Source organism: Uloborus diversus, chromosome 2 (assembly GCF_026930045.1).
Source record: "Uloborus diversus isolate 005 chromosome 2, Udiv.v.3.1, whole genome shotgun sequence".
In the NCBI taxonomy this organism is placed as follows: domain Eukaryota; kingdom Metazoa; phylum Arthropoda; class Arachnida; order Araneae; family Uloboridae; genus Uloborus; species Uloborus diversus.
The window spans coordinates 152060073-152087933 of NC_072732.1; the positions used below are offsets into that span (position 1 = coordinate 152060073).

At 32.4% G+C, this 27861-nt stretch overlaps 1 protein-coding gene across 1 annotated transcript; it reads left to right on the plus strand.

Moving 5' to 3' along the window:
• On the plus strand, positions 1-27861 carry LOC129217426 (putative ATP synthase subunit f, mitochondrial). Its single transcript, XM_054851725.1, has 4 exons — positions 1-186; positions 18831-18929; positions 21154-21270; positions 27711-27861. The coding sequence occupies exons 1-4, from the start codon at positions 96-98 to the stop codon at positions 27740-27742; spliced, it is 339 nt and encodes a 112-aa protein (XP_054707700.1). The 5' UTR covers positions 1-95; the 3' UTR covers positions 27743-27861.

The window sequence follows — 27861 nt, forward strand, 5'->3', positions numbered from 1 at the left end:
TTAATGAAAGAAAATCGATTAAAAAGCTGTGTGACTAACACCGTCCTCTGAGGTCATATTCAATATCATTTGATGTTTAATTTGTTATAATAATTATGAGTTTCTTAAAAAATTTTGGTCGTCTACCTGCAGAATATAATGAAAAAGTGCACGGTCCATACGACCCTTCCAGGTTTTATGGCAAAAGTAAGAAACTGATTTCTTGAAACTGAAATTATCATGATTGTGTATGCTCACCAATTACAGTGTTTGAAAAGCGTATATCTCGGTATAATAGTTCTTCTTTTGTGAAAGTTGTTCTTTACTATCTCACATTCTGCTCACCCGAAAGTATTTTTTCATCAAAATATCAAAATTTGTTTAAAATAATTTTCGGAGAACTTACTCCATATTCCTTATTTTACTTTAAAGATAAATTTTGTAATTTCTACCAGGGTACCAATGAAGTTTCCTGTGCTGAAGCGTTTGTTTTGTGTTATAAAAAAACTGCAAACACATCTTTTATTTCTGCTAGCCGGAGCTGTATCACTATTTATGAAAAACAAAAATTCATTTCCATAAAGAATGGATGTGAAGATATAACGTAATGAACCTTCCCATCATAAGTGTAAAAAAAAAATTAACATTCCAAAAAAACATAATTAATCAAAACTTAATAAATAGAGCTTTCATTTATCACAAATTCTTTTCCCTTTGTATGGCAAAGCTCCCAAAACGTAGCTGAGAACACTTAGTTTGAAAACTTGCATGGGGCATGAATTGTTGCAGTTTTAAACCTAAAGGATTTTTGTTTATTCATACTGGAGTAGAAAAACGTTAATTATTTTTAAATATTAACCTTGAAGTTTTGACATGAGATTGTCCCCGCTCTTAAATCTGCTGCTCGAAGAAGGGTGAAGTGGTTTGAAGGGTGAGACAAGTCTTCCACCCCAGAAACTGGCCCTCATTACTTAGATGGAACGACTAAGGTAACTATACGTCCTGTAGTCCTGTCACCTTGTGTCAGGATGCAGAAATGTCCTGTTTTCTGAAAGTTAGTCACCTACCTTATTATTAACCACAATATTAATTGATCAGCATTTCGAAAATGGTTACCATATTTGGAAAATATTAGCTAAATTTGCTTTTATTTTTGTAAATCACACTTGGAAAATCAAAAAAGTATCAAAGTAGGTGATATTATGTCACTTTGAAAATTTTGTGGGTAAAAATATAGAGAATGTGTTCCAAATATCCAAGTGTGGTCAAGGCCAGATTTACGTATAAGCTAACCAAGGTATAACTTAGGGCCCCTGCTTTGGTAAACCCCCCTAACTCCTGAAAAAAATGAAAGATTTAAAAAAAAAAAAAAACTTGAAAAAATAAATTTCATTTTCAAATGCCAGAAATTTAGAAAAGTGTGGCAAAAAACCACATATGGGAGGGAGGGGAGAATGCCAAAATATGTCAAATTCAGCTCCTTTTTCCATTTTGCATTAAAAATGTAAAAATCATGGTTCTCACGTTTCTGAAACATTTTTCTTCACATAAATTTTTGCGACTCACATGTTTCACATCTTGCTATTTACTTAATCCCACATGTAGTATTTCAGGAATTATTTTGAGTACAGATGTGATAAACCCCCCCATTTGGCGACATCCGATTTTTTGTACAAAATTGAAATATTTTTCTCGCCAATGAGGTGATAATTTTTTAAGCATGGCATCCCTGGCGAAATTGACCTGTGTTTGGTAACCCGAAGGCAAGCTAGTTAGATCTGTTCAAACTTGTTTACTTGGGTTGTTTAGATACGTGTTGTTTCGTGCAATATACCTTACAGGAAAGCTTATTTTGTGTTAGTTTAAATTCAGTAGTTATGTTTTGAAGTAAAAACATTAGAAAATGCCAGTTTCTTCAAACTTGAGCATTAACTCCAACGTGGTGTGTATCTGTAACGTGCCATTGTCATATGATGTATTGTTTTAGACTGAGTGTGAAGATTTATACCATAAAAAGGTAAGTTCTTCATTTTAGAATTAAGAAAAAATCTCTCACTTCCGAAATTCTTTGTTTTTACAAATCCTTGAGGGGTTCTTGTAGTTTTTAACTTTATTTTTACTGTTTGTAAATTAATTTTACAAAAATAGTACGGTTATTTTGTTCTAAAAGTTCATTCTTATCGATGCCACGAATTATTTAGACATTCTATTAACGTGCTAACTTTAGGTACTGAATTTCTGAAAATAAGTTGACTCCAGCATTTTATAAAAATATAAAGGTGTTATTTTTTGTAATATATAATAGGTATTTTGAAAATATGTCTGGATAGCAAATAAATGTATGGTATTTTTGTACTATTTATGTTTAGGATGTTTTGTTGAGACATTTCTACTTTTCATACATCGAAATTTGAGTAACTAAGTGCTTTTTTGGCTGAAATAGTTATTGATTTTGGGGATGTTTTCCGCTTTAAACATCGCAATTTGAATCGCTTTGCTCTTTTTTAGCAGAGTATGAGAAAAGTTTTTGTTTGATGAGATGCATGATGGAAAATAGCTTTTATTTCTATTGGTACATATTTCACTGGTGAGCTGTTATAGTAATTTGTCAATTTAAGCATTTTAAATACTTTCTAGTAATTGTTCTTTGTGTCCGAACACTTTCTAGTTTCTGGTATTTTTGAAGCGTATATTCGTGATGTTTTTTGTTGTGGTTTTATGTTGTTTTTATATATATATTGTGTTCTGAAGTGCTTTGATCATATTTTTTTTATCTGATTTTTTCCTGTTGGCGCTAAAAAAGCATCGCTAAGAACGATGTATGACATATGTCGTCATACATCGTTTTCTTGGCGACGCTTTCTTGGCGCCATCAGGAAAAAGTCGCCAAGGGTGGAGTATATCACATCAGTTCCTTATTTTGTCATTGCTTGCTTTTATCTTTACCAGGGGTGGCAAATGGGGGGAGGAGCAGTTGCACCCCCAAATTTTAGACAAAAAATAATAAAAACATGTAAATTCAATTTAAATAACTTAGAAAATCATTTGCTTGCATTTTCAGGAAAAAAAAAATGAAAATAATTGTTTGCCTTAACCAAAGAAGTAATCTCTTCATATGGGCTAAATGTTTCAAAATTGTGTGATCTATTTTATGATGGTGAATGTTGTATGAGATGCTTGTACAGTGTTGAGACTGCAATTTTACGCGTGAACTCGATGTTATTTTTCATAAATTTTTATGCTCATATTATAACTTAATGTTTAGCTGGTAAGTGTTCATTGAGTCTTTGTACTAGAAACACATTTTAGCAACTCAGTGTATTATATGCTTTCATAGAAAATTTTTGTAAAGATATGCTATTTTTGAAAAACATCCCACATCAAAAAAACTTTAGTATCAACAAATATAATCTTGAGGTTGAGGCTGTTTACTTGACAATCTCTGAGTGACACAAGATGGTATTCAAGAGTTAAATCTGTAAAAGCCCCCGGGAAGAATTACTGGAAAGTGACCTTTTCAATAATAGTAAATCTGATGTCATTTAAATATGTATGACTTTGTTGGAATTTTTGTTTACTTTATTTATACTGCGGAGCATTTTTTGAACAATGCTGCACTTTATCATAAAAATTTCAGTCCGCTAATCTTAATTCTTGGACTGACATTTGAAACTCTTAGTAATTTTTGCACTAATGCATACTTGAATCAAGTGTGGAACTTTGTGTTAGAACTTTCTATAACAGTTTTTACAGTATGCTAACTTAGAAGAGGTAACAAAACCCATATGAAGTTGTAGTCAAAATGTTAAATCAGTATTTTGAATAAAATGATCAATTCAGTTTCTCTGAAAATTGAGACAGGATTTGAAAAGATATATTTATGACTAGCTGTACCCGACACGCGTTGCTACGCCAACAAAAAAATACATCATTATACTTAAAGACGTCCCGAGTAGCACTTTCGCCGAGTAGCCGAGTGCCGAGTACTCGGCCTTTTACTACTCGGCCGAGTACCGAGTTACTGAGTACCAATTATGTTTTATGAAGAACCACCGACACACATGTGATGAATTTTGAACTTATTGGAATAGTAGTATAGACCTCCTTGTCCATATAATAGTGTTTAAAACTAAATTCCTGCTAAAATTCAATTTACACATTATATAAACAATTTTGTTTGTGTCAAAAATTTTACAAAAAAATTATTTTTAAAATTAAAAATAAATAACTAAAAGGTATCATTAATCAAGTTGGAATTAAAACAAATTTATACCAATCAATTATAATTTTAGTCCGCAAAACATAAATAATTTTAATACAACAAATGTGCAGGAACACTGCAGACATGTGTTTCTGCCCCCCCCCTCATTACAAGGAACGTCTTTTTCAGTGCATAACATGTGAGCTAAAGAGTGTTAAGACATTCGACAAAAAAAATCTGACTTTTGTCAGATGCCTTTAAATCCACGAGCTCCCATGTGCATTGAAAAAGGAATTCCTTGCAATGCCAAAACACATGTCTGCAGTGTTCCTGCACTGTGCTTTTAACGTTGTTTTATTTCCTTTTATTTTTTAAGCAAAGGTATTTTCATAATTTTTTATAATTAATTTTTGTTTGTAACAAAAATCCATTTTTAACATAAAAATTCCATATTTTTTATACTTTTTTTTTTGCATAATTTTACATAAATAATTTTTACCAACTTTGGGGACATTAAAATAAAGATTTATTCCATTGAAGCATTACAAACTTCATTATTCTCAAAATTTAAAATTTGACTTATAAATTTTAATTGTAAATGTTTGCAGAATATAATGCTTGCTCTTTTTTCTATAAATTTTAGTATCTGCCTTGGACAATATTCAATTTTTTACAACTACTCGGTATTGGCCGAGTATCTGATGAGAATTTGGCCGAGTACCGAGTACTCGGCAAATTGGCCGAGTAGGCCGAGTACCGAGTAGTTACCGAGTGCTCGGTATGTCTCTAATTATACTGATTTTCATGACAATCGGTTGAACGGGGCCGAAGTTGCTACTCTGCAGTGCTACCTGGTGGCGAGTGGCTTCAATGAGCATATTATGCACTTCTTCCGTGGAAAAATACATATATATAGCAATTTTCATAATAATTGGTCCAGATATCAAGTGAAGCCGTGACTATACTCAAATTTTGTACTCACGCAGTTTGCAAGATCAATCAATCGCTAAAAATATCAAATAGAAAAAGCTTTAAATCTCCCTGTTGCATGAAAAGCCATAAAACAATAAAGAAAGAATTTATTTGTTCAAACTTAAGAAAAATGACAACAGCTAACTTCTTATCAATGAGATCTTTCACGCGAATTAATTTCTGCAGCCGATAATTTTATTCGTATTTATCCAATGGATTGTGACTTAAATTGGAATAAAAAAGGAACTATCAATCGGACTTTTTTCGAACTGGTCTATAAACATTCCCAGTACCAAAAATAAAACGGTGAAAATTTCAACCAAATCTGTTGGGTAGTTTTTGAGTTCATGGATGACATACAGACAAACATTCATTTTTATATATAAAGATTGGTCTTAAGGTCAATATCAGGGGTCCCCCCCCCCCCCGAAATGTTAGTCTCAAAAAAAAAAAAAAAAAAAAAAAAAAAAAAAAGAGAAAAAGAGGGAAGAGAAAGAAGAAAAAGAAAAAAAATCAAAACAATTTTTTTCTGAGCAACAAAGGTCAAAAATTCACTTTGCTTCTCCCCCCCCCTCCCCAATGCCATTGAAAATCTGCTCCATGTGTGACCCTCAAGCATAAAGACACCCCCCTCTTCTGCGACAGTTTTTTGGTAATTGAGTGAAATTTGACACTTCGCTTTAGAAATGAGATCGATTTGTTAAATCCACTCCCTGTCCACTCTTCCAATTTGTTAAATCCATCCAGCCTTTCTTTGTCATAGATTTCACAAATTGTTCAATATGTTTAATTTTATGAGCTGCGCAGTGGGAATATTGCATACAGTCGAATCTGTATATTTCGATTTTCACATTAAAGAAAAAATAGAGATAAAGAGGTTTTGAAATGCGGGGGCTTTAAGAAACTTTTTATAGAAATTTGAAATATGATGGTGAAAATTTGAAATCGATACTAAAGACAATATGGGCTCTTGATTAAAATTCCTCTTTATTAGTTTTGTTTGGTATTTATTCTATTATTACATTGTTAAGTGCTTTATTGCGAGTTCAAGGAATCATTTTGACAGTAAAAGAAACTTTAAGCACATCTTTTTCAAGAAAAAGTCTTTTATTGCTTTTTGGTCTCTGATTTTTTTTTTGGATTCATTATTTATCCTTTTGAGGTTAGCAATTGCAAAAAATCTAACTTGGCCAGTATTCTGCAATTTTCCTTTTTTCAACACTTGAAAAAAACTTATACTTTCTTTTCACTCCTATCATTTCTGTTTTCTAAGGAATCACAATTTTAAGAAAGAGAGCAACCAAAGAACTGTACTACTCCAGATAACAGAGCGAAATGGCTTTTTACTTGAATGACTTTTAACCATGAACTTGAAATGTTCATCTTAACATGTCAAACCTGTGAATTTCACTCCTTTACTCTTAGTACCCAAGAAAGTGCGCGAAACGACTGTCATTTGGTTGATCTTCCTGGAAAACTTATTCGTGGAACACATTTCTCCCTTTTTTCCACTGCCTCCTCAGCTCTTGAAGACAATTCCTCTGTTTCTGAGTTGAAGAAAATGTTTTTGTTTGCTGCTTTAAAGATCATTGGCCTTCGAATCCGAAAATGATAGCATAACCGGAATTCGAGACGATAGAGGTTTTTGTTGGTTTGGTCTCGTGCGTGTCATAGGTCATAGTCAAAACGACCTTTGCTAACCAGAGTATCCATTGCAATCACATTGATTTTTCAGCCAGTTTTTACTGCGTATTCTTTTGGAAACGTACAGTCTGTTTAAAATAGTATATTCTAAGTGAAAGTTGTTGCATAATGATGCGAGCAAGACCGATAACAAGCTTTTTTCAACCCAAAGAAAAAAACTAAAATGACGAAAAGGATTGCTTTAAAAAGAGAAAGTTAACGGCGTCTGAAGAAAACGAAGTACAGTCTGCAAAAAGCAGCATTAGTCCCATCTCGGACGCCTTCTGAAGGCAATTTTATTTTAATTAAAAAGAAAAACTGCATAGCATTACATGAATGAAATGTTTAAAAACGAGATGAATTTTGATTATTTCTATTAGCTTGGTTCGGATTAAAAAGTAGAAAATAAGAAAGGCTTTTGTTTATAATACCCGAAAATTGCTGTTGCTCTCTCAAATAGATATTAATGTAAATTCTAAACCAGCTAATAAAATTAAAAATAAAGACTTGAGAGGAGAACAGATGATATGCATTTGAGCGAATAACTTTCTAACGCCTATATTTCTTCCCTAACTTTTTTTATTCAAATTTTATTAACTGCTTTAGAATTAGCATAAATGTAAATACATAAAAAACAACATATAAATATAACGATATGAAAAACAATTTCATTTTTTGCGGGTTATAATTCAAGAAGTCTTTTTTTACTTTATTACATACTTTTAGTGCAAACCTAGTTAGTAAAAATAATCTTTATAGTCTGACCACCGATGAGATTGAAAGTCAAACATCCAGTTTACAGGGGCAGTTCTCAAAAGTTGGGAACACAGACCTCAACTTTGAAGCTTCAACGCCAAATAACTTTCATTTTAATTAACTCAAAAATTTTTGAGTTAAATTATAATACTGAATAGAGACAAGAATTGCAATAAATTTTTGAAAAAATGCTCTTCAAATGCCCTTAAAAAAATATTTTCTTTGCTAAAAGACACAATTTTGGACATACCAAAACATTAATTGAGCAAATGTACCATTAAAAATTTTTTTTTAAAATTATTTCCATACGTTTCAAAAAAAAAAAAAATAAATAAATAAAGGCATGAATCTTACACTGAATAATTTTTTGTTAATATTTTACACAAATAACAAAAGTAAAGACAGATTATTTATTTAGTAAACGATTTTAGAAAAAAGTAAGTTTGAAATTTGATGCATGTCCAAAAGTTACGATCTTTACAATGCTATTTTTTGAGAACTAAGTATATGATGTTTTTGTTTTAAAGGTATTTATCGATCCTCAGAATCGATTTTTAATTGTTTAAAAGTATTTTCATAAGCTTTTATGCAGTATCTTAGAAGAAAAGTAATTTTTCTTAAACATACATGCGAGATGTCCAAATATTGTTACGATCTTGACGCCGATAATCCTGTCCGTTTATTCATAATTTTTAGATGATCCACTGTCTTCTAACCTCAATAAAAAAGGTTATTATAAGGATCTTCTTTAATCCATCGGTATTTTGCATAATTAATACGTTACACATTGAACAGTACATAAATTACAGTGGAAACATGGCTGGTTATGACCGCAACAAAAGCCATTTTGCGCTAAAATCGCCAAGCAAACCTCTGTTGGCGACAACACAGTATACGATAAGCTAAAGGTTACCAGAGGGGAATTCCAGTTTGACAAATGTAGTTTGTCGTCAGCTGCACAAGTTTTGGCGACGTTATCACCTGCGCTAGCATTTTTTTCTCCGCTTTTATTATTTTAGAATTTTTTTTCTCTTCTTTCTTTTGGAAACATAATTTAACAATCTCTAAATAGAAATACGAATTTCTTTTTTCAATAATTTTTTTTAGACATCGTTTTAATTCTTGTGACATTAGAAAAAATATTTATTATTAAAACTGATGATGTCACTTTTTATATTTGTATTATTTTTAATTTGAAGCATTTTTTTACCTTTCATCAACTTCTTCAAAATCATTCCAAAACTTTATTATATGTAAAGAGCAGTATGTATAGCCATTCAAGTACTTCATTAATATCCTCTTTATTATTAAATTGTAAAATTCAAAAAGTAGTAAATAAAATTTTCATTGGAAATGTTAAAAATCAGATTAACAATTGTCAAAAATGGTGAAACTTACATTATGATGATGTCCAAAATCCGTTACCTACAGGACAACAATGTCCAAAATCTGTTACCTACAGACTGCTGATTTAATTTGCTAATTAACAATTTTTACAAATACCTGCTGTCTTTTCATGTTCATATATTGTGTTCTAGGTATGCATACTATAGAATAAAAGCAAAATTGATGTCAAATTTGAAAATTTTTGAAATTGCTCAAAGTTAACTTTTTTGTTCCCACCTTTTGAGAACTGCCCACAGGCGAAAATGGAAGTATCTATTAGCTTTCAGGGATGCCAGCTTTTGTAGATGTGTGTTAGCCTCTAAATTAAGCACTCACTGAAATGAACGGAGCACGCTCATCAGATATTTGATTTGCCCCTGATTTGGATAGACTGGTTTTGACAAGACTTTGCTAGAAAATTTCACTTTAAATTAAATGGAGGAAAAAGAAAAAAATAGTTGAATCTTCCGCAGCATTAAAAAAATAAAAAATTCTTTGCTTTTGTTTTGTTTGACACAAGTATCAGAGTTGGGGCACCCCATTCCAAAGTATGTAAGATTCACCTCCCTCTTATTTTTTTAATACTAAAAAAATTGACCTATACACACACACACACACACACATATATATATATATATATAATAATAATAATAAAAGTGAAAAATATTGATAAGACCACACCAAGAGCCCATAGATGCGCAAGGCAGCAAAACTAAAAAGCCAAGTAAATATAAAATTAAGCAAACAGAATTACAAATATTAAACAAATTATAAATAACAAATGATGATAAAAAGGAAAAATGCAAACAGCTATTAAGTAGGAATAGAAAAAGAGTGAATCCAGAGCTCATCAGCCGTGGAGGATTCATTAAATATGGTCAAAAGACCAAAATTTTAACTATAAACTAGAAGAGAATGTTTAAGCTCCAGTACATGTAATATAGAGTAACAATGGGCAAACGCACCACTTGCTAAGCTAAAAACAATAAACTAGAGCTCAAACCTAAAACTAAAAGCAGGGGGTTTCGCCTCGACTAATTAGGAAAACAAGTTCCGATAATTAGCCTTCCACGGGACAGTACTAGTCCTGGATCTGACAGCACTTCTGTAGGAAAGTTTGAGTAGGGAGAATTTTTTTCCAAAAATGCTTAGTAGGTGTCCTAGAAAGTATTTTGGACTCGGGTGGACATCCGCCACCTGGTCACTTCTCCTGCTATGACGTCATCAAAGATGGCGGTATCTCGATCACATAAATGCTCATATTTATTTTAATACTTGACTTTTTTGCGTAATTCTTGCACATTTTTATACTAATTTATATTAACTAGTTTACTTTTCAGTTACAGTGTTAAAGTTTTCCCGAAAACGTAGTTTTAAAAAAAAATTTATTTTATTGTTTTTTATTTATTTTCCTTTTTAAAATTCATTCTTTAAAAAAATTTTTTCAACTGTCAATCTTTGAATAACCGTATAAAATTATACTCAGAAATTATTTACGTAAAAAAATGTTTTTTTTGCCATTTTCACCTGGTGTGACTAATCAATCAGAATGTTCATTAGTCGCTCCACTTAAGCGTGCCACTATAGGCGACGCAGAGATAAAATTCGAGCGCGTTGTTATTCTTCGAAGTAGTAAGTTGGCAGCCATTGGATTATATGATGTGTTATGAATGAGACTGAGAGTAGTTTTTGAGATGATGAAACGCTGTTAATCTAAATGATTCTTTTGTTCGAGATTTATCGAAATAAAATTGAGATATGGATATTATTAAATTGTCGAGAGTGTCAAAAGACAGCATAGGAGACCTTAAACCAGTTGGAAAGACTTGCATTATATGTAATAAAAGCAACAATAGTGTGAAAAGTACAGAAAATGGTAGTGAAAAAATAAGGGCCATTGCGAAATGACGTAGTTACTAAGAAGAGATGTATTGTACATTGCAGAAAACACGATACGAGGACAAAACAGTAAGAATATCAAGCACCTTCCATAAAGTCATGTTGCCACCATTTCATTGCACCAAAGCGCAAAGTTTAGGTGCTACAAGGAAAGTTACTAAAAAGAAATCGAACAAGTCATCTCACCGAATGATACAAATAGTTCAGGCTCGTTCGTATGACATGCAAGAGTTCTTTCGTAATGAGCTATCTGAAAACTGTTCATTGTTCAATAACCAAGGTCTAATGGTAAAATAACAAAAAAGTGCATTGTTAAAAGAGCTGGAAACATGGTAGCTCCAGTGATGATACCTGGTTCAAGTCTGACGATAAAACCTGTTTTATAGTTGACGTCATGAACTCTGTATGAAAGGGTGGAGCTATTTCAGCTTTTTCGTCATACATCGGGAGCATCACCAAGAACTGTGGAAGAGTACATTACATTTTTGACAGTTATCGCAAATTTTCTCCTAAAAAATCTGAAAGGGTGCAAAGACAAGGTAGCAGCATCGTTATAGATGTGGTCAAAATCTCAGAAGATATATTCCATTGCCTGTCCGACTCAGCAGCTTTTGGGGATCTTTAAGAAACAAACTGATGTTGCAAAAGTTCATTGCCGATACAGTGACAGCTTCTTTGACTCAAACACCACATAATACCAACCACACTTTTAGAGCCTTTTGTGGTGATGAAGAGGATGATGTAATATTTAACTGTACATCTGTGCAAAGTGGAAAACAGATAAATAACAAAGAATTAAATTGTCTGACAGTAGAGGAAGCTGAATTCAGAATGTCGATTCCTTCAAAACATGCATCCCTGTGTGTGTTCACTAAAATCATTATTGCTAGCGCCAACACTGATATAATGGTGTTAACTTTGTTTCACTATCTTACTCTTCAACGATTTGGTGTTCAGGAACTTTAGGTGCGTACTGGAGTTGGTGATTTTACACGATTCTTATCTGTTAATGATATTCACTGAAAAAAGGTGAAAACTTATGTTCGTTGTTTCCTGCCATCCACGCACTATCTGGATCAGATTATACAAGTAAATTTCGTACCAAAAAATCTGCTCTTCATTGTGCTTCGGTAGAGTATTTGGAGAGTTGGCGTATCATCTGACTGGATTTATATAGAGCAAAGCCTTAAATCTGCAGAAAAATACTTAGTGCAAGTACTGCGGAAAGGGTCATTCTGTAAATCTTTAGATGAACTTAGGTTATGGCTGTATCATCATGCGAAAAATATTGACACTGATAACTTGCCGCCTACTAGCAGAAGTGCTAAGAGCCACTTATTAAAATCATATTTTTACACATACCTACAACGACATTGTATTGACGATGTTGCTGTTGACTTAGATCCTTGTGAATTTGGTTTTGCAGTGGTAGATGATGATTTGATGCCAGAAAAGAACTCACAGAGATTTCCAACCGATTTTATTGGAGCATGTAATTGCTTGAAATGTGCCAAATCTTCCTATACTTGTAGAGCAAATGAAGTAACCTGTTGCTCTTTCTGTAAGTGTAATAGTACGGGTTTGCAACAAGGGCGCCCATATAGGGGGCAAGGGGGATTTGCCCGCCCTTTAAAATTAGAACTTCCTTGCTTTTGGCACTTTTTGCTGTGCAAAAATGTAAAAACATTTATTCTCCAGCCATTAATGAATAAGTTATTAAAAATGAAATATTTTAATGACTCTAATCTGTCCTAAAATCGGTTTCCATGGAGAAAATACCCTCCTAACCCATGGGGAAAATATCTGAGTCCTCCCCCCCCTACTATTTTGTTTATGGGCGCCCTTGGTTTGCAACCAACTTGTAACAACCCCTTTTAAATATTATTTTATTAAGTGCAACAAAAAAATAAAAAAAAAATAGTTATTAATAGCAGCAGTAAAAATACATTGCTATTCGCCTTAAAAACACTAATAGTAACTTACTGGCCAAATTTTCATTTTTGTTGGTTAAGTATTAACATAAATTTGGGCTTATATGGGGACGAAAGCGCGGGCCCGCCATCTTTGATGATGTCATAGCTAAAAAATGTACGAAATGGCAGATATCCACATAAGCTCTAAATGCTTTTTAGGACACCTAATAAACATTTTTGAAGCAAAATTCTCCGTATTCAATTTTCCATCGAAGTACTAAGCATTTATGAGAGCGAGCGGCCGCCATCTTTGATGACGTCATAGCAGGAGAAGTGACCAGGTGGCGGATGTCCACCCGAGTCCAAAGTACTTTCTAGGACACCTACTAAACATTTTTGAAAAGAAACTCTCCCTACTCGAACTTTCCTACAGAAGTGCTGTCAGATCCTGGACTATACCTGCCAATAACAAAATTGTCTTACCTTGAAATCCGCGTAAACAAATCCAATCCATTATATATATATATATATATATATATATATATATATATATATATATATATATATATATATTAAAAATGAAAGAAGAAAAAAAAAGTCGGGTCTAGCTACGCCTCTGGTCAATATTATGTAGGTTGGTTATAGAAAAAGAAAATATTACACTTGTAAGTAAAATTTACAGCATTAGGGAAGAGAAATTGTTTTGTGAATTGCAACTATAGGAATGACGCAAAATAAATACTAGCCCAATTTAAAAATCTTTCTTTTATTTTAAAGAAAGGTTCTGAAGGAAATGTGTTTTTTAATTTTTTGCTTCCATTGTATTTTGACTTTCACTCAGGTCAGTCATTTGAAAGATGACTGTTGTGATTTAATTGAAAAACCAACGTAAATAAAGCACAAATTAACGAAAATACAGCATATAGCTATTTCAAGGTTACAATGGAGCTTCATCAGTGCAAAAAACTCAGCAAACAACCAGAAAGTCATGGGAGCACTGAACGTCAGCGCCTTATCATTACCTTCGAAGTGCAATGGGACAAGCAAGACCTTCATCTTCAGCTGTACTAGAAATAAAGCAAAACATTGGATATTGATTAAATATAGTTACAAAATTTTCTGTTCTTCCTGACTCCAAATATAGTAGATTAAATCTTCACTAAAAAATAAAAACTATTACCAAGATGTTTTCTGAGATAACTTATTACAAAATAAATTTAAAGCTTCGGTCTCAAAAATTTTAATTGTTCTTAACAAACCTAATTATTCTTGACATTAAAAACATTTTATTATCACTTCTTGCTAACCGATATGTATTTTAATTTTATACCGTACTGAGGAAATTCGTGTTCAAGGAACTCGACCCCCTCAAACAAAATGCTGAAATGCCTACCCTGATCTTTACTTCCATTGCACATCGTCAATCTGTTTAGTATGAAACAAAAATATTACACCTTCTCTATTCCTTTTTGTTTCCTTCTGCACTTGTAACTGAAAACAGTTTTTGTCATGAGACATCTATTGTTTATTCTTTTTTTAATACTTAAAATTGCCGTTTCTTACAGAGTTAGAACAATGCTGTACTTTACAATCAAGTACTAAAATGTCGGAGACTGGAAAGCACAAATAAAGTTAATAATTTTAATTGTTCTAAAGTAGAGTTCTTACAAATAATTAGATAAGTTGGAAAATCCTAAGCTAAGTGGGCTCCAATTTTATTTTTTCTCAAGTGTATAAATCATAAATTGTCCAAATGAGCGGTATGTTACTCTCTTTTTACCTGTTTTCTAAATCTGTATATAATTTTTTATTAAGCAATTTTTACTGTTAATCATTTTATATTTAATTCATTGTTTTCTTTGTCAGTAAGTTGGAGGGGTGATCAAAAATTAATAAGAAGTCCTTCAACAGACCCAAATTTGAAATCCTTGAACTTGTTTGGGAAAAGTCCTGTGTTTCACGTGGGTTGGAGGTTAGAGGGGAGTACAAGGGAAGTATTAATCCACATTTCTTATATATAAGCATGTTATCACATTATAAAAAAAAATGCGGATTTAAGGAAGAAAATATTGGTGAATGGTGATGTTTTCTTCTCACAAATGCAGGTTATTTTAAATCAAAATAGTATCATATGAACTCGCTTATAAGTTGAGAAATTTAGTACAAAATGTGAGGTTGAAAGTTAAGGGGTCAACTTATAAGGGCAGAATTTCCTTAACAATACTTGAGCAAAAAAACTCTTGAAAACATGAGCATTTTCCCAATTTTGGTTGTCCTTTTAATCAGATGATAAAGAAGTAAATACTTACACATCATGCTAGAATTTTAAATGATCTATGAAATTGTTGGTATGTCGTAGGGATGCAACTATATGTAAACAGTGAATGGACAGTTACAGTTAGATATGAAACTAATTCAGGTGAAAATTTGAATACATGAGTGTTATCTGACCTCTTTTAGAACCTTAATTATTTTTGAGCTGTAGGAAATTGTTACTAAATTATTTTTGCTATACTATTTGTGGGATTGACTGTAGCAATTCTAACATATCTTTCCCCATCCACTCTCTTCAACTCAACTCTGCACTGGTTGGTCTGGGGGGAGATTTTTGGAAAGGGGTTCTTTTTGGGAGTGGCAACAGTGGGAGAAAAAGCAGAACAACAAGGTGGTTAGAGGCAGTGGGAAAAAAAAAGGATTGCCATGTGGGGTGTTTTTTTGGAGATCCTCAAAGAAAGCTAAGAAGCAAGGTTTCCTACCCAAAAAGGAAAAATATGCATGTGGCTAACTCAGAAAGTGCATAAGAGGTGACTTCAACTAGATGCTGATGCCCTTTGAAGAATGTCTACACTGATGCAATTTGATAACAGTGTGGAGTGCTGGATGCCCGAAATGGCTATGGATGCCTGGCGATAGAAGAAGGTACCTTCTTGTGTGTTAAACTGTCATCACTGTTTTTGATTCAAACCCAACCCACCTAAAAGTTATGAAATTGCAAATTTTTCATAATAAGAAATGAACTAACTCAGAAAATAAACTCCCTCAGTATCTTAAGTTGTTGCTCCCATTTGTAAAAAAAATTAGTGTATAGTTGAGTTCTCCCTTCTTGTACATCAGATATATGTAATGTAATAAATGTTTTGATGAATTCCCTCACCTTCCTGAGCCTGTTTTATATTACAATAACACAACGCAAGTATTATTTGCAATTATAAGTGCTTAGAAGAAGAAACAGAACAAAATGGTGCCGTGTGACCAGGATATGGTGAGTGAGTTCATCAAATGTTTTGTATAATTGGTGGTAGGTGACCATATTTTGATATATTTCTTTTTAATGCATACTGATTTTAATAATTTTCTTGAATCATGTCTTTAAATAACACCGAAGTTAATAATGCTGTAATTGAGACTCCTGGGAATGACCAGGTACTGCAAAATCCTGGGCTGATAGCCTTGTTACCTGATCTTACCAAACAGAATGTATCAGATTTTTTCTCTAAGCTTGATATTTTCAAAAATTTAGCCAAATGGAATGAAGTACATCTAGTAAATATAGTAAGATTGAAAGCTGACATAATTGTGAGGCTGGTACTAAATTCAAATGAATTGTGGCTAAGTTTAGTCAATTATGAGGAGTTAAAGAGCAAACTAATTGCTCATTTTAGTGTAGATAAGTCTGGTGCGGATATCCTAAACGAGTTTACATCTGCATGCCAGGCGCCTACTGAATCGGTACAGGATTTTATAACTCGGGTAGAGAGTTTGGCTTTAAAATGCTTCAAGAAAGAGGACGGGGAGGATGTAGTCACACCCAGCTTTAAAAGCAAACTGCTTCTAAATCAAGTAATTAACAGGGTGAGGCATGAGATAAAGGCAGAATTAATAGTGCATAATCCAAAAGATTTCACGCAGGCCAAAGAACAGTTCTTGCTAATCGAGAAATCCCTAAGGTTGCAAAACTCTTACATTGATGTGGTTCAAGGAGCAGAGGTTGGGCTTACACATGCACTTGTCGAGCACACATCCAAGTATGCTCAGATTGTTGAAAATCTTGGTAAGCAAGTTGAAAGCACTGCAGAAGCAGTTTCAAGAATTTTTTGTGGGTAACCAAAATGCTGGACAACAGCAGAGTTTTCGCCCGCAACATGGAGGGGATAACCGTAGATTCTATCGTAAACGTGAAGGTCAACAGAGGCCCATAGTTTGTTACCGATGTAACCACGAGGGGCACATTGCTCCTTATTGTAATCAACAGCAAAACTTCAGGAGGGATCAGGAAATGGATAGGGATCTAGAAAGAAATAAACCAAATTTAAACATGTAAAGGGGCAAGGTGGTAGAAGACAGCCAGATTTGGAAGAAACCCCATATGTCTTTGGTCTTTTTGACGAAATAAGTTTTTACCAGAATTTTATTGGATAGTGGGGCAAGCAGAAGTCTGATCGATATGGAAACATGTTCTGCTTTAAAATTAGAAATTCAGAGAAATGGTACAAATAATTTGACTGCAATTGGGGGTGTGAATATTAAAGTTTGTGGGAAGGCCAGTTTAAAGATGTACTTACAAAAGAAATCTTTTGAAACAGAAGTGTATGTCTTAGAAAATAAACTGTCCCGTTCGTTCAGTGTGTTGCTAGGCGTTGATTTTCTTACAAAATTCCATTTCGTACTGGATTTTGAAAGAGGGTTGGTGACAGATGGGTATACAGAAATTTCCTGGTCGGATGAAAATAGAAGCCCTCGGTTACATAACCTAGTAAATTCTAATTCTCATCAGTATGATACTGATATTTTTGGCATATTGTTTAATAAGGTTGAAATACCACCTAATTCAGAAAAAGTGTTTTCGGTTAGAGTCTCAAGTCCGTATAGTGACAATAACAAAAAAGAAATATTTATAGAGCCAAATGATAATTTTGTTGATAAAAATATCTTGGTCGCTAATTCCCTGTCAGTCATAACCCCTGACAACACATGTTTAGTGCAAGTAATAAATGTCTCAGACGAAATGGTGGTCTTAAATAAAAATTTAAAATTGGTGAAGGTAGTACCTGATATAAATGAGTCGGTTATTAATCATATACTTGAAAATGATGATAGCTTAGAGCTTGGGGAGGCAGTATTGATCTATCTCATCTTTCCTTATCCCAACAGCAAGAGATTAATAACCTTTTGGGGAAATACACCGTTATATTTGCGAAGAATGTTTCAGAGCTTGGTTGTTGTGATTTAATCAAACATAGAATTAGACTCACTGACGACGTTCCCATCAGACAAAAGCCATATCGTGTTCCACACCATTTACAAACTGAAATGGCTCGTCAGGTCAATGAACTATTAGAGGCTGGTGTTATTGTCAACAAAATCAAGACTAAAAAATTGTAGTAAACGGCAGACTATGTGAAAAGTTCAGAAATTCTCGCATTCACCAATTTGCCAATGGTCGCAAATTAATAGGTACTCTTTTTTTCGAAAAAGAATCTTATATGGCAACAGCGCAGATGTTATTGATATTAATTCAAAATATAAGTAACAAAAATCATATTAGCCAAATTGAATCCTTCACAAAAAATGCAATTGGCAATCGCAAAATAAACTTTTTGTACAAAAAAATAAAAATTTGACGTTTTTTTTACTTAAGAACTTTTATTACATTTAACTTTCCTCCTTTTCATAACGTTTATATTCAAAACTAGCGGCGAAACGTTCCTGATCCTTTCCGAAAAGTAGGGGGTGTGACCTATACGTAGGTTTTTGATTCCCTCTCCCCTCCAAATTTCATCTTAAAAGTAGGGGGTTGTCTTTTGGGGGACATATGGTAAATAAAAATGGGTGCTTAAAAAAGCTATTTTTGATTTTCATAATCTCATTCTTTAAAGGAACACAGCATTGTTCTATATAGAAATTTTGATTACTAAATAATGATTCAAACCAAGGCACAGGTATATGCTATTGTTTTATCTTGAAATTAAATTTTTGCATTCATAATTGAAATTATTTAAAAATTCATTTTGCAACTAAAGTCTCTTGTCTATTTTGTTTAGAAGACATCCCTTTTGGTGAAGTAAAAGTAGGAGAATTGGGTTCATGGCTAGCTAGACGAAATAAATCTCCTGCGGCTGTAGCTGGTGCTTGCAGTCGTGGTAAGTTTTTTTGAATCAGATGGTTTGATTTAAGTTATTACAAAGTTCATATAAAATTTGAAATAAAAGCATGTTTTAAGTGTTAAAATTGTTAAAAAACAGTAAATTTGCAAAATGTTTCTGAATTATTTTGATATTTAATATTTATAATGGCATTGACTTTCTTAACCTTAACACTTTTTAACCTAATTTTTGGCCTCTGTATTTTGAAATATAAATATGTATAACAGTAGCCTAAATTCAAATATTTTAGGTGGTTTCCAACTATAGTCGAGTCTTGATAACTCGAAGATTTATAACTGGAATATTCCTTTATCTCAAAGTTTTCATTTGATCCCAAAATAATTCAGTTTCTTCAATACAAAGTTGTCTCTATGTCCGAACCCCCCCCCCCCCCCCCCCCAAATTTAGCTTAAAACAAATCTCTAGAAAATCCTTGGCTCATAGACGGAAAAAATACAGCACTATGATTGAATTTCAGCCACTTGTGTATATCTACAATGTAAAAGCTTGCATTCATTCTCTTGTGTTTTTCTATAGTTTTTTTTTTAAATCAAAATCCTTAAAAATTGCTATTTTGCAAAATTTACACTGATGTTCCAAAATTTAATAAAAATTTTAAATATTACTATAAAGTATAAATTTTATTTTAATAGAATAAATACACTACATCACCAAAAGAACTTTTAAAAATTTTCATTTTCAGGGATTTCTTGAGAAATAAGAGACCAATTGCTCTGTATTTTTTTTTTCACATAAAAGGTTTACTCCTACTGTCATCTTATATAATTAAAAACTGAGTATATGTATCTATATGTATGTCCAAGTTACTTCTCCGGAAGGTGAATGAACTGACCATCGAGCCAGATATCGATAGATTCCTAATTTTCCTGTCTGTATGTTTGGCTATTTAACATAATCCTCCAATAATAATTAGCGGAGGTATCAATTAAAAGCTATTAATTATGGCACTTAAATTTTGTCAAAATCCCTATTTTTGAAGGCTTTCCTCCATTCAAATTATTATTCAATGCTTCATCTCAACTTTCCGTAACTGCTTTTGTTAAAATTTGTAGGGTGAAGAAAATCGTTGAGAAAAAATATCTGTTGTCATTTTTTCCTGGAAAATGAACAAATAAAATTTTGACTTTTGTTTTGAGGCTTTTCCTGAAATCTGAGAATTTAAAATGTTTCCTTTTTGGTTATTTTTCTGCAATTTCCCTCAAAATTTTACTGTTTTTTCTTGTTGAAGCCTGATTGTTGAACACTCGTCACTTGACATAACTTTTATTTTCGAGGTAGACCGTGCATAGCCGGGCGACGCAGCCAGTTTTCGAATAAAAATTGTATGTACTATTCATTTAGAGAACTAGCAACAAATTGAGAAAACAAAAAAAAAGTTTTTTTGATCATCCTTCATTGTAAATGGCTGGGAATAAACTATAAATTTCAGACATAGTTAACAAAATATAAAATTTTTTAAAATATTTTTGTTAAAGTAACTCTTACGCCCAAGGCAGCACTTTTTTGAAAAATGCAAATTTTATTTGTTAGTTCTCAGATCATAACACGCAGTTTTCCGTCAAAAGTTTGAACTTTCAGAATATTTGACAGACAGCATGCAAGAAAAAATAATAAAATTTGAAATTAAAACATTGAAAATTTAATGAAACATGAATGTTTAAAGCAATTGTTTTTTCACTGTGCATGCAAAAAAGATAGCATGTTATAACCTTCATAATCCAAAGCCCAGATAGATCCTGCAACTCATAATAAAATCCCAGCTGAATATCTTTAAAATTGAAAATTATCATCGATCTAATGAGCCGAATTTCAGTAATTCTTGGTTAGGTGACGAATCGTGAGAGATCATTCACAAATAATCTTTTTATCATGAATCACTCTGCACAACAACTGGAATTGTTGCCGACCCCTCACAATGATAGTATCATCCTAAGGGGGTTGTAAAATGTATATAACATTAAATGAACTGCAGTTCCGAAATCGAGAATAAACGTTCTTTTCACCATAGAAGGATGTTCCGACAGTTAATGTTGAATTGAGTGTGACACATTCATTATCCTCATCATTTGGCACTTGCTTCATAAATGTTTTACCTTCTTGATTATGTCAAATTAGTTTTACTTTTTATGTTAGATAGGATTTCTGTGCAAACTACTAGTTGCTGTAAACAATTTTGAATGAAGTTTTTTTTTCTTTTTAGCTTTCTGGAGATGGCAGTTCAAATATGTTTTACCCAAACGATCCGGCTTGACACCTATAATTCAGTTTGTTTGTGGAACTATGGCGCTTTTCTATGTCATCAATTATGAGCATCTACGTATGTATATTATATTTCTCGACTATACTGAATATTCTAACATTATGTTTTGTGACAAATTGACAGAATTAAATTATATGCTAATGGCTCAAATTATTTAAGTAATCATAAATTTTAACAAAATTTCACAAAGTAAGAATGCTGAAAGATGTCCTTACTCATTGAAAATTTGAAATGCATTCCATTCATTCGTGAAAAATCAGGTCTTGAATAAGATATAAAATAACGTGCATAGTCATCATAGGTGGGAATCTTCTGTTGTTTAGCTGATTTCTGCTTTTTAAAAGACTTTAAAAATTGCTGTCTCATTTTAAATTTTGTGTAGCATCAAGCATCTTAAATATGCTTATCCTTTGGGTTGCTGTCCTTTGATGAATTAAATGTACTGTTAGTGTATGGTTTTGATATTACTATATATGTCTATGTACACATTTTTTTTCTGTTTTCTTACTGACAAACAAGGTCTGTACCTCCTTACTGCTGTACTGCAGAAAATAATCTGTTTAACCCGGGAGAACTCGCTGTATTTTTCGTCACACGAACGCTCGCGGGGGGGGCGGTTGTGGTTATTTCAGTAAATTAAGTTTGCAAAATAGAAAAAAAAAAAATGTTGAATTATAAATAGATAAACAGCCTCTAAAATATGTTTTAAAAAATAAGGTTTAAGAAAGTTTTATGATACATGAATCTAAATCTTCTTCTAAGCGTTACTGATGATCGCTTTACTGTTCTGTGTCAACTTCTTCATCATCTTCATTAAGGGAGTTCTCATCAGTTGAAATCTCAACCAACAAGGTCTGCAATCTTTTCATTTCATCTTTGTAGCTTAAATAGCGATGCATTTCACAGCCTCTTCCTTTACATTCACAATCTGAAATGAAAAGCGTGAGCGCTCGCTTCGGGGCTCTGAGGCCCGAAAAGTAAACTACAACTAACAATTAATTGTTAATTGTAATTTTTCACGATTACAATTGATCAATTGTTATGGTTACGTTTACCAATTAATCAATCATTAATCTTTAATTGTCAATGCAATTAAAATTTGCCCAACTCTGGAGGAAGGCATCCTCTTTGCTATTTTGTTGATTGGCCGTTCTACTTCCTGACCAGGTCCAGGTACTTATGCCTCCATTTAACCTAATATTTTAAGAAATATAGTGAAACCTTGGTTAAAGATCTCTCTCTCATGCCTTTAAAGTTTTCCCACATTTAAAGCTTTTTTGGTCCTTATTTTTTTTTAATGCGGTTAGTTTTATTTCTTCCTGCACTTAACATTTCGCTATTCATCACATTTTTTAAAAAGTTTTAGGTCAAAATGCATCAATTTGATTTCTCTCATTTTTTTATTGTGTTACACATTAGTAGAGTTGGTAAAAATGGAAATACAGCAAGGGCACCCATATAGGGGGGCAAGGGGGCTCGGCTCAAGCTCCCCCTTTGAGATGAGAACTTCATTGCTTTTAGTGCTTTTTTTCTTTGTAAAAGTGTAAAAAAATTTCTTTTCGATCCATCAATAAAGTTATTTAAAATGTCAAATTTTACTATCTCTAATTTGTACTGAAATCAGTTTCTATGGGGAAAATGTTCTGCTGAACCATTCGGAAAATTTCTGAGCCCCCCCCCCCCCTTAGAATTTTGCATATGGGCGCCCATGAAATACAGAAGTCTTATAATTGCTCCTTCATGGGTTGTCGCAATGAACTTCAAAATATTTTAAACCCAATATGATTCACCGAACCAAGGTTTGCCGATATATATCATGATATATATCACGATATATATCTGATATTTATTATGAAAATATGATGTTTTTGATATTTATTTTTTCAACTACGGTATTTTCAACATAAAAGTAATATTAGTTGCAATAATTTTGTTCATTTATTATTAAAAATAACAAAAAAGTTAGGTACTATATGTTTATGATGTATTAATACATCATTAATGTAACAAAGTAATGTAATATTCCTTTTTTGTTTTATATTCGTAAAATTAATAGTAATTTAACAATTTTAATACAGATTCAAAGTGCTTAGTTAATTATTAAATGTTGTTCAGAAGAAAAGAAAATGTCTTATGACTGTGCACCAACTTATATGCATATTTTTTATTTATGAATTATATAACTTTAACTGTAAAAATAAAGGAAAATTAGTGAAACAGTTCACAATTAACTCCATTAAAATCAATAAAAATGTAAAATAAAATATTGGATATAAATATTAAAAAAGACCTTAATTTTAAACCTACATATTGTAATAATAATAGGAAAATAAAAGAGTGATTTGATGATGCATTTACTATTCTTTAGTTTGTGCTGATTGAAAATATCGGATGTATATCAAAATATCAGATATTTTCGAAAATATTATGATATTTTCAAACCCTGACAGAAACAGATAAGAGATATCAGACCATTACTTGTTGCCATCAGTCAAATCTATAAGTTCCCCATTTAGCATTGGAGGGGGGGGGGGAGATTCCCTGCAATTTCCAAACATCCTTGCAAATCCTTTTCTGATTTTGTACTATGTTAATGTTGTTTTTTCTTTAAGATTTGCTTTAGTCTCGATTATAAAATGACAGAAATTTTTGGAGCTTGAACCTTTTTCTTAGGTTTTGTTATCATTATGATCCGACAATAGCTTTCATATTTTGTCAAATGACTTTTCTACATTTTTTTCAAAAGGGTTCCTTGACACTAGGACTCGACCGATGCATCGGCGCCGATGGTTCAACAATTTAGGCATCGGCGGCCGATGCTAATTTGCAGGAAACATCGGCCCATCGGCCTTAAAAACATCGAAAAGCCGATGGAATTGGCCGATGTTTTTGAAAAAAAAGGACCTTTGTTGTTTTACTTTTTAATACAAAGTAAAGGGAGTTATTGTTTTTCAAAAAAAAAATTGTTTACTTAAATTTCAGTATGAATTACTATTTTAATCACCCTTTTTTAGTCACCCTTGAAAGAGTTTTTTTATACTGCATTCAGGTACCAAACAAGTTAATTATTGCGTTGTTTTTTGCGGCTGGATGTACGTATGTATCTCTCATAAGTCATAACTCAAAAATGGTAAGCTGTAGAAGGCTAAATTTTCTCATGTGGGATATGCGCACGTTCCAGTTGTGCACTTCCCTTTTTGTTTTCGATTGGGTGTTCTAAAAAGCCTATTAACTGATTTTTTGTGGCTACTCATTACTTATTTCAATGCAACACTAATATAGCGTCTAAGACTGACAATCATTTGATGATGTATTGCAGAACTGGAGACCATGGAAACGAATATGAGATGAAAAAATCGGTTTTGTTTCATTTTGTTAGATTTCTGCTGAACCGACGGTAATTTTTAATTTTTCGTTTTTTTTAATATGAACCACAGTAATGCAGTCTTTTCTGTATCGCTTCGGCGGAGCTACAAGTTCGAGGCCCGTCGAAATACATTTTGGGGCTTTTTTCTCTATCACAGAAATTGTAAAACATTTATCATAAGCATTATTGTAACTTCTACAGTGCCCCTATGGTTATGGAGCCTCTCGCGCAATTGCAACATTTGCTATATTTTAAATCCGCCACTGCACGTCAAAACAAAGTCGGTTAGTTGTTGTTTTAAAAGGGTTTTTCTGCTCAATGTTTATGATTATTTTGAACTTTATTTTTTACGACTATTTTTTGCATTTCCGAGAACACTTGCGTGCCCCTTATCCCACTCTTTCAATTTCTGAAATTAAACTCTAGATGTACTTCTGAGTTGTTTAAAACCAACACCATTCATAAAATTAGAGATTTTTTTTTCAAGCTTTATCTATGTATAGTTTAGGAAGAATTTCGGGCATTAATGTAAGAAATTGATTTAAGACGTTTTGTATGGTGACATAATTCGGAAAACAAAGGGACTTTTGTATTTTTTCTTTAGAAGTGCTGAAGAAGATTCAGAAACTCTTCTGAGGCGTTGGTGGTAGCGGTTCTGTACTAAAAAAATAAGCCGAAGTTGGGGCCGAAGTTTAACGTTGTGAGTTTTTCCAAAATCAGAGGGTGACCCCCCTAACTCACCTTCGTCGTTTCAAGCATTTCTTAAATATTTAGAAATTATTTATTTTGGTCAAGAAATGTCATTTTGCATATTTCTTATACTTGTTTCACCTATATTTTGTAATGCGTCATCTTTTTTGTATCATTAATAGCGATAGATTTTTTTTTCTGTTGTAAGTAACTATTTTCATGTATTTATATAAAATCAATGAAGAAGTTATTTTCGTTTTCATCATATGTTTAATGATATATTATAGAAAAGTTTCAAGGATTTTCTATTATGCAATTTTTTAAATTTCAGAAAATTATTGTTAAATTGAAAAATTTAATTTGAACTTGTTTGTAATGCTTCATAAAAGATTAAACAATTAAATTTGTTCAATATTACGCGTGCAAACATCAGATCAAGTAGTATATGTATTCAGTTATTAACTTGGTGTAAATATTTAGTTTTTTTACTGTAGCTGCGTTTTAAGAACCTCGCTCTTTTCATGGCTATTTCTTTTTTCCGCAAAATTTATGTCACTGTTATACATTTTATGGAAAATGCAAACTTTTCTATTCATAACTTTTAAATAAGTATAAAAATATTTCGATTATGATTTAATATTGTAATTTATCTGTTACATTTTTTGTTTTATTTGATGACTAAAAATGTCTATGTGGAGTCTTTCCACTTTAATTTTGTAATTTGTTGACGGTTTCATAGTTTTATTCTTAATTTTTTTTGAATGATCAAACAACATAATTTAATGTTTTTTTTAACTATGTTTAGTTTACCTAAATCCGTACATTATTACAATATTACTGAAATCTTAGTTATATGATCGATTTCAAAAAAAAAAAAAAAAAAAATAATAATTTGTTAACAGTCTCTTTGTTTTTCTTCCTTTTTTTCTTCTTTGGCTGTTGTTCTTTGTCTTCCAACATACAGCAGTCAAAAAAAGAGAAGCATAACTACATCCTATACAGATTGTACGATCCAAAAATTCGGGGGACAAGCTGTATAAAACCTTACCCAGAATAATTCATTTTACCGAAGCTCATCCACCTTCAAAAGGTCATCTTGAGGGACTATATACTTCTGCCAGTGTTCATATAACTTTTGGAAACACTCTTGGAAGTAATTTTTTTCCTACCTTCTGTGATGCAACTTTATCTTCTCCGGACAAAAGAAAGCTACGTCCATGCAAATGTTTTTTTGCCGGAAACAGGTAAAAGTCACATGGATCTAATTCCGATGAAACGTTATGTTATTTGTTTGTCATACCAGAATATTGACCAATCGAATCGTGCATCCTCAACATGAAAGTCGCCTTCTTCCCCATGATGAAGTTAAAGCAGCAGCGCAAGAGGCCTTACAGGAGGTTGAGGTAAATGTCTTCCAGGAGTTCTAAAAGCTATACGAACGATGGCAGAAGTGCATAGTCATTCAAGGTGACTATTTTGTAGATAGATGTACTTCGGTAATGTGAACTATTCACGGTAAATTTTTATACAACTTGTCCTCGAACTTTTCGATCATACTACGTACGTATGAGTTTTCAACTTACTATTTCATAACGTTTTTGAGTGAAGTAAGTTTACGCGCATGAATACATCACAAGAGAATATGCGATAATTAACTAATAGGGCGTTCAAAATGGATATTTCGGTCATCTATATGTTAGGCACATATGCATGTACATATGCGCCGAAAAAACTTGTGAAATTTAAATTGGATGATCGTAAAATAAAAATCTAGGTCGAAATCTATTTTTTTGGAGGGGGGGGGGTGGAGTACAAATCCTTATTCGTAGAAAGAAAGTAAAGTGAAATGAATCAATGATCCTTTAAATCCCTGAAATCTTATCAATTTATTTGTGTTATTTTTTTTTTTTGCCATCGGCCAAGCATCGGCCATCGTCCATTTGGAGGAAAACCATCGGCCATCGACCATCTTTGAACAATCGGCCAACAATCGGCATCGGCCCATCGGCCAAAAAATGCCATCGGTCGAGCCCTACTTGACACCCCAAAGCATGTGTTTGCTATCAATTGCTAATTTGCATTTTCAACATTGTTTTTTTCATGTTACTTTGTTGCATAAAGGTTTTTATTAATTTCTTGCCATTAAACATTTTGTTTGAACTTTATTATAAATCACTGAAACTCAATATGTTTTTCTCAATGTAACAGTTATTGTAATAGAAGTTTATTTTGCAAGGAATTAATATTTTAATGTGTAACAATGTCACTCCATTACTGACTGCCAGTAATAGTGTAAGTTTGCCGTGATTTACTTTTAAATGTTTAATACCATTATGTTTTACCAAGTTTCATTTTTTTGTCTGAAATTTTAATTTGTTGTATTTGTGTATTAAATAACTTGTGTTAAAACCCTAAATTTATTTATTTTTTTCATCTTCAGGTTACCATATTCATTACAAGCATCACTGGTAAAGACTTTAAATTGGAAAAGTTTCTACAAAATAATGTAGATTTGAAGATTTATAGTTGAAAGTTGTATCACAATAAAAATTTCTCGCTAAAAATCTAAATAAAGATGGCTGATTCTAGTA

Excerpts from the sequence above, each read along its gene's own strand:
- LOC129217426 (XM_054851725.1), top strand. The coding sequence starts at position 96 with ATGAGTTTCTTAAAAAATTTTGGTCGTCTACCTGCAGAATATAATGAA. Across the intron at positions 187-18,830 it reads TTCCAGGTTTTATGGCAAAA|AAGACATCCCTTTTGGTGAA; the intron begins GTAAGAAACTGA and ends TATTTTGTTTAG. Across the intron at positions 18,930-21,153 it reads AGCTGGTGCTTGCAGTCGTG|CTTTCTGGAGATGGCAGTTC; the intron begins GTAAGTTTTTTT and ends TTTTCTTTTTAG.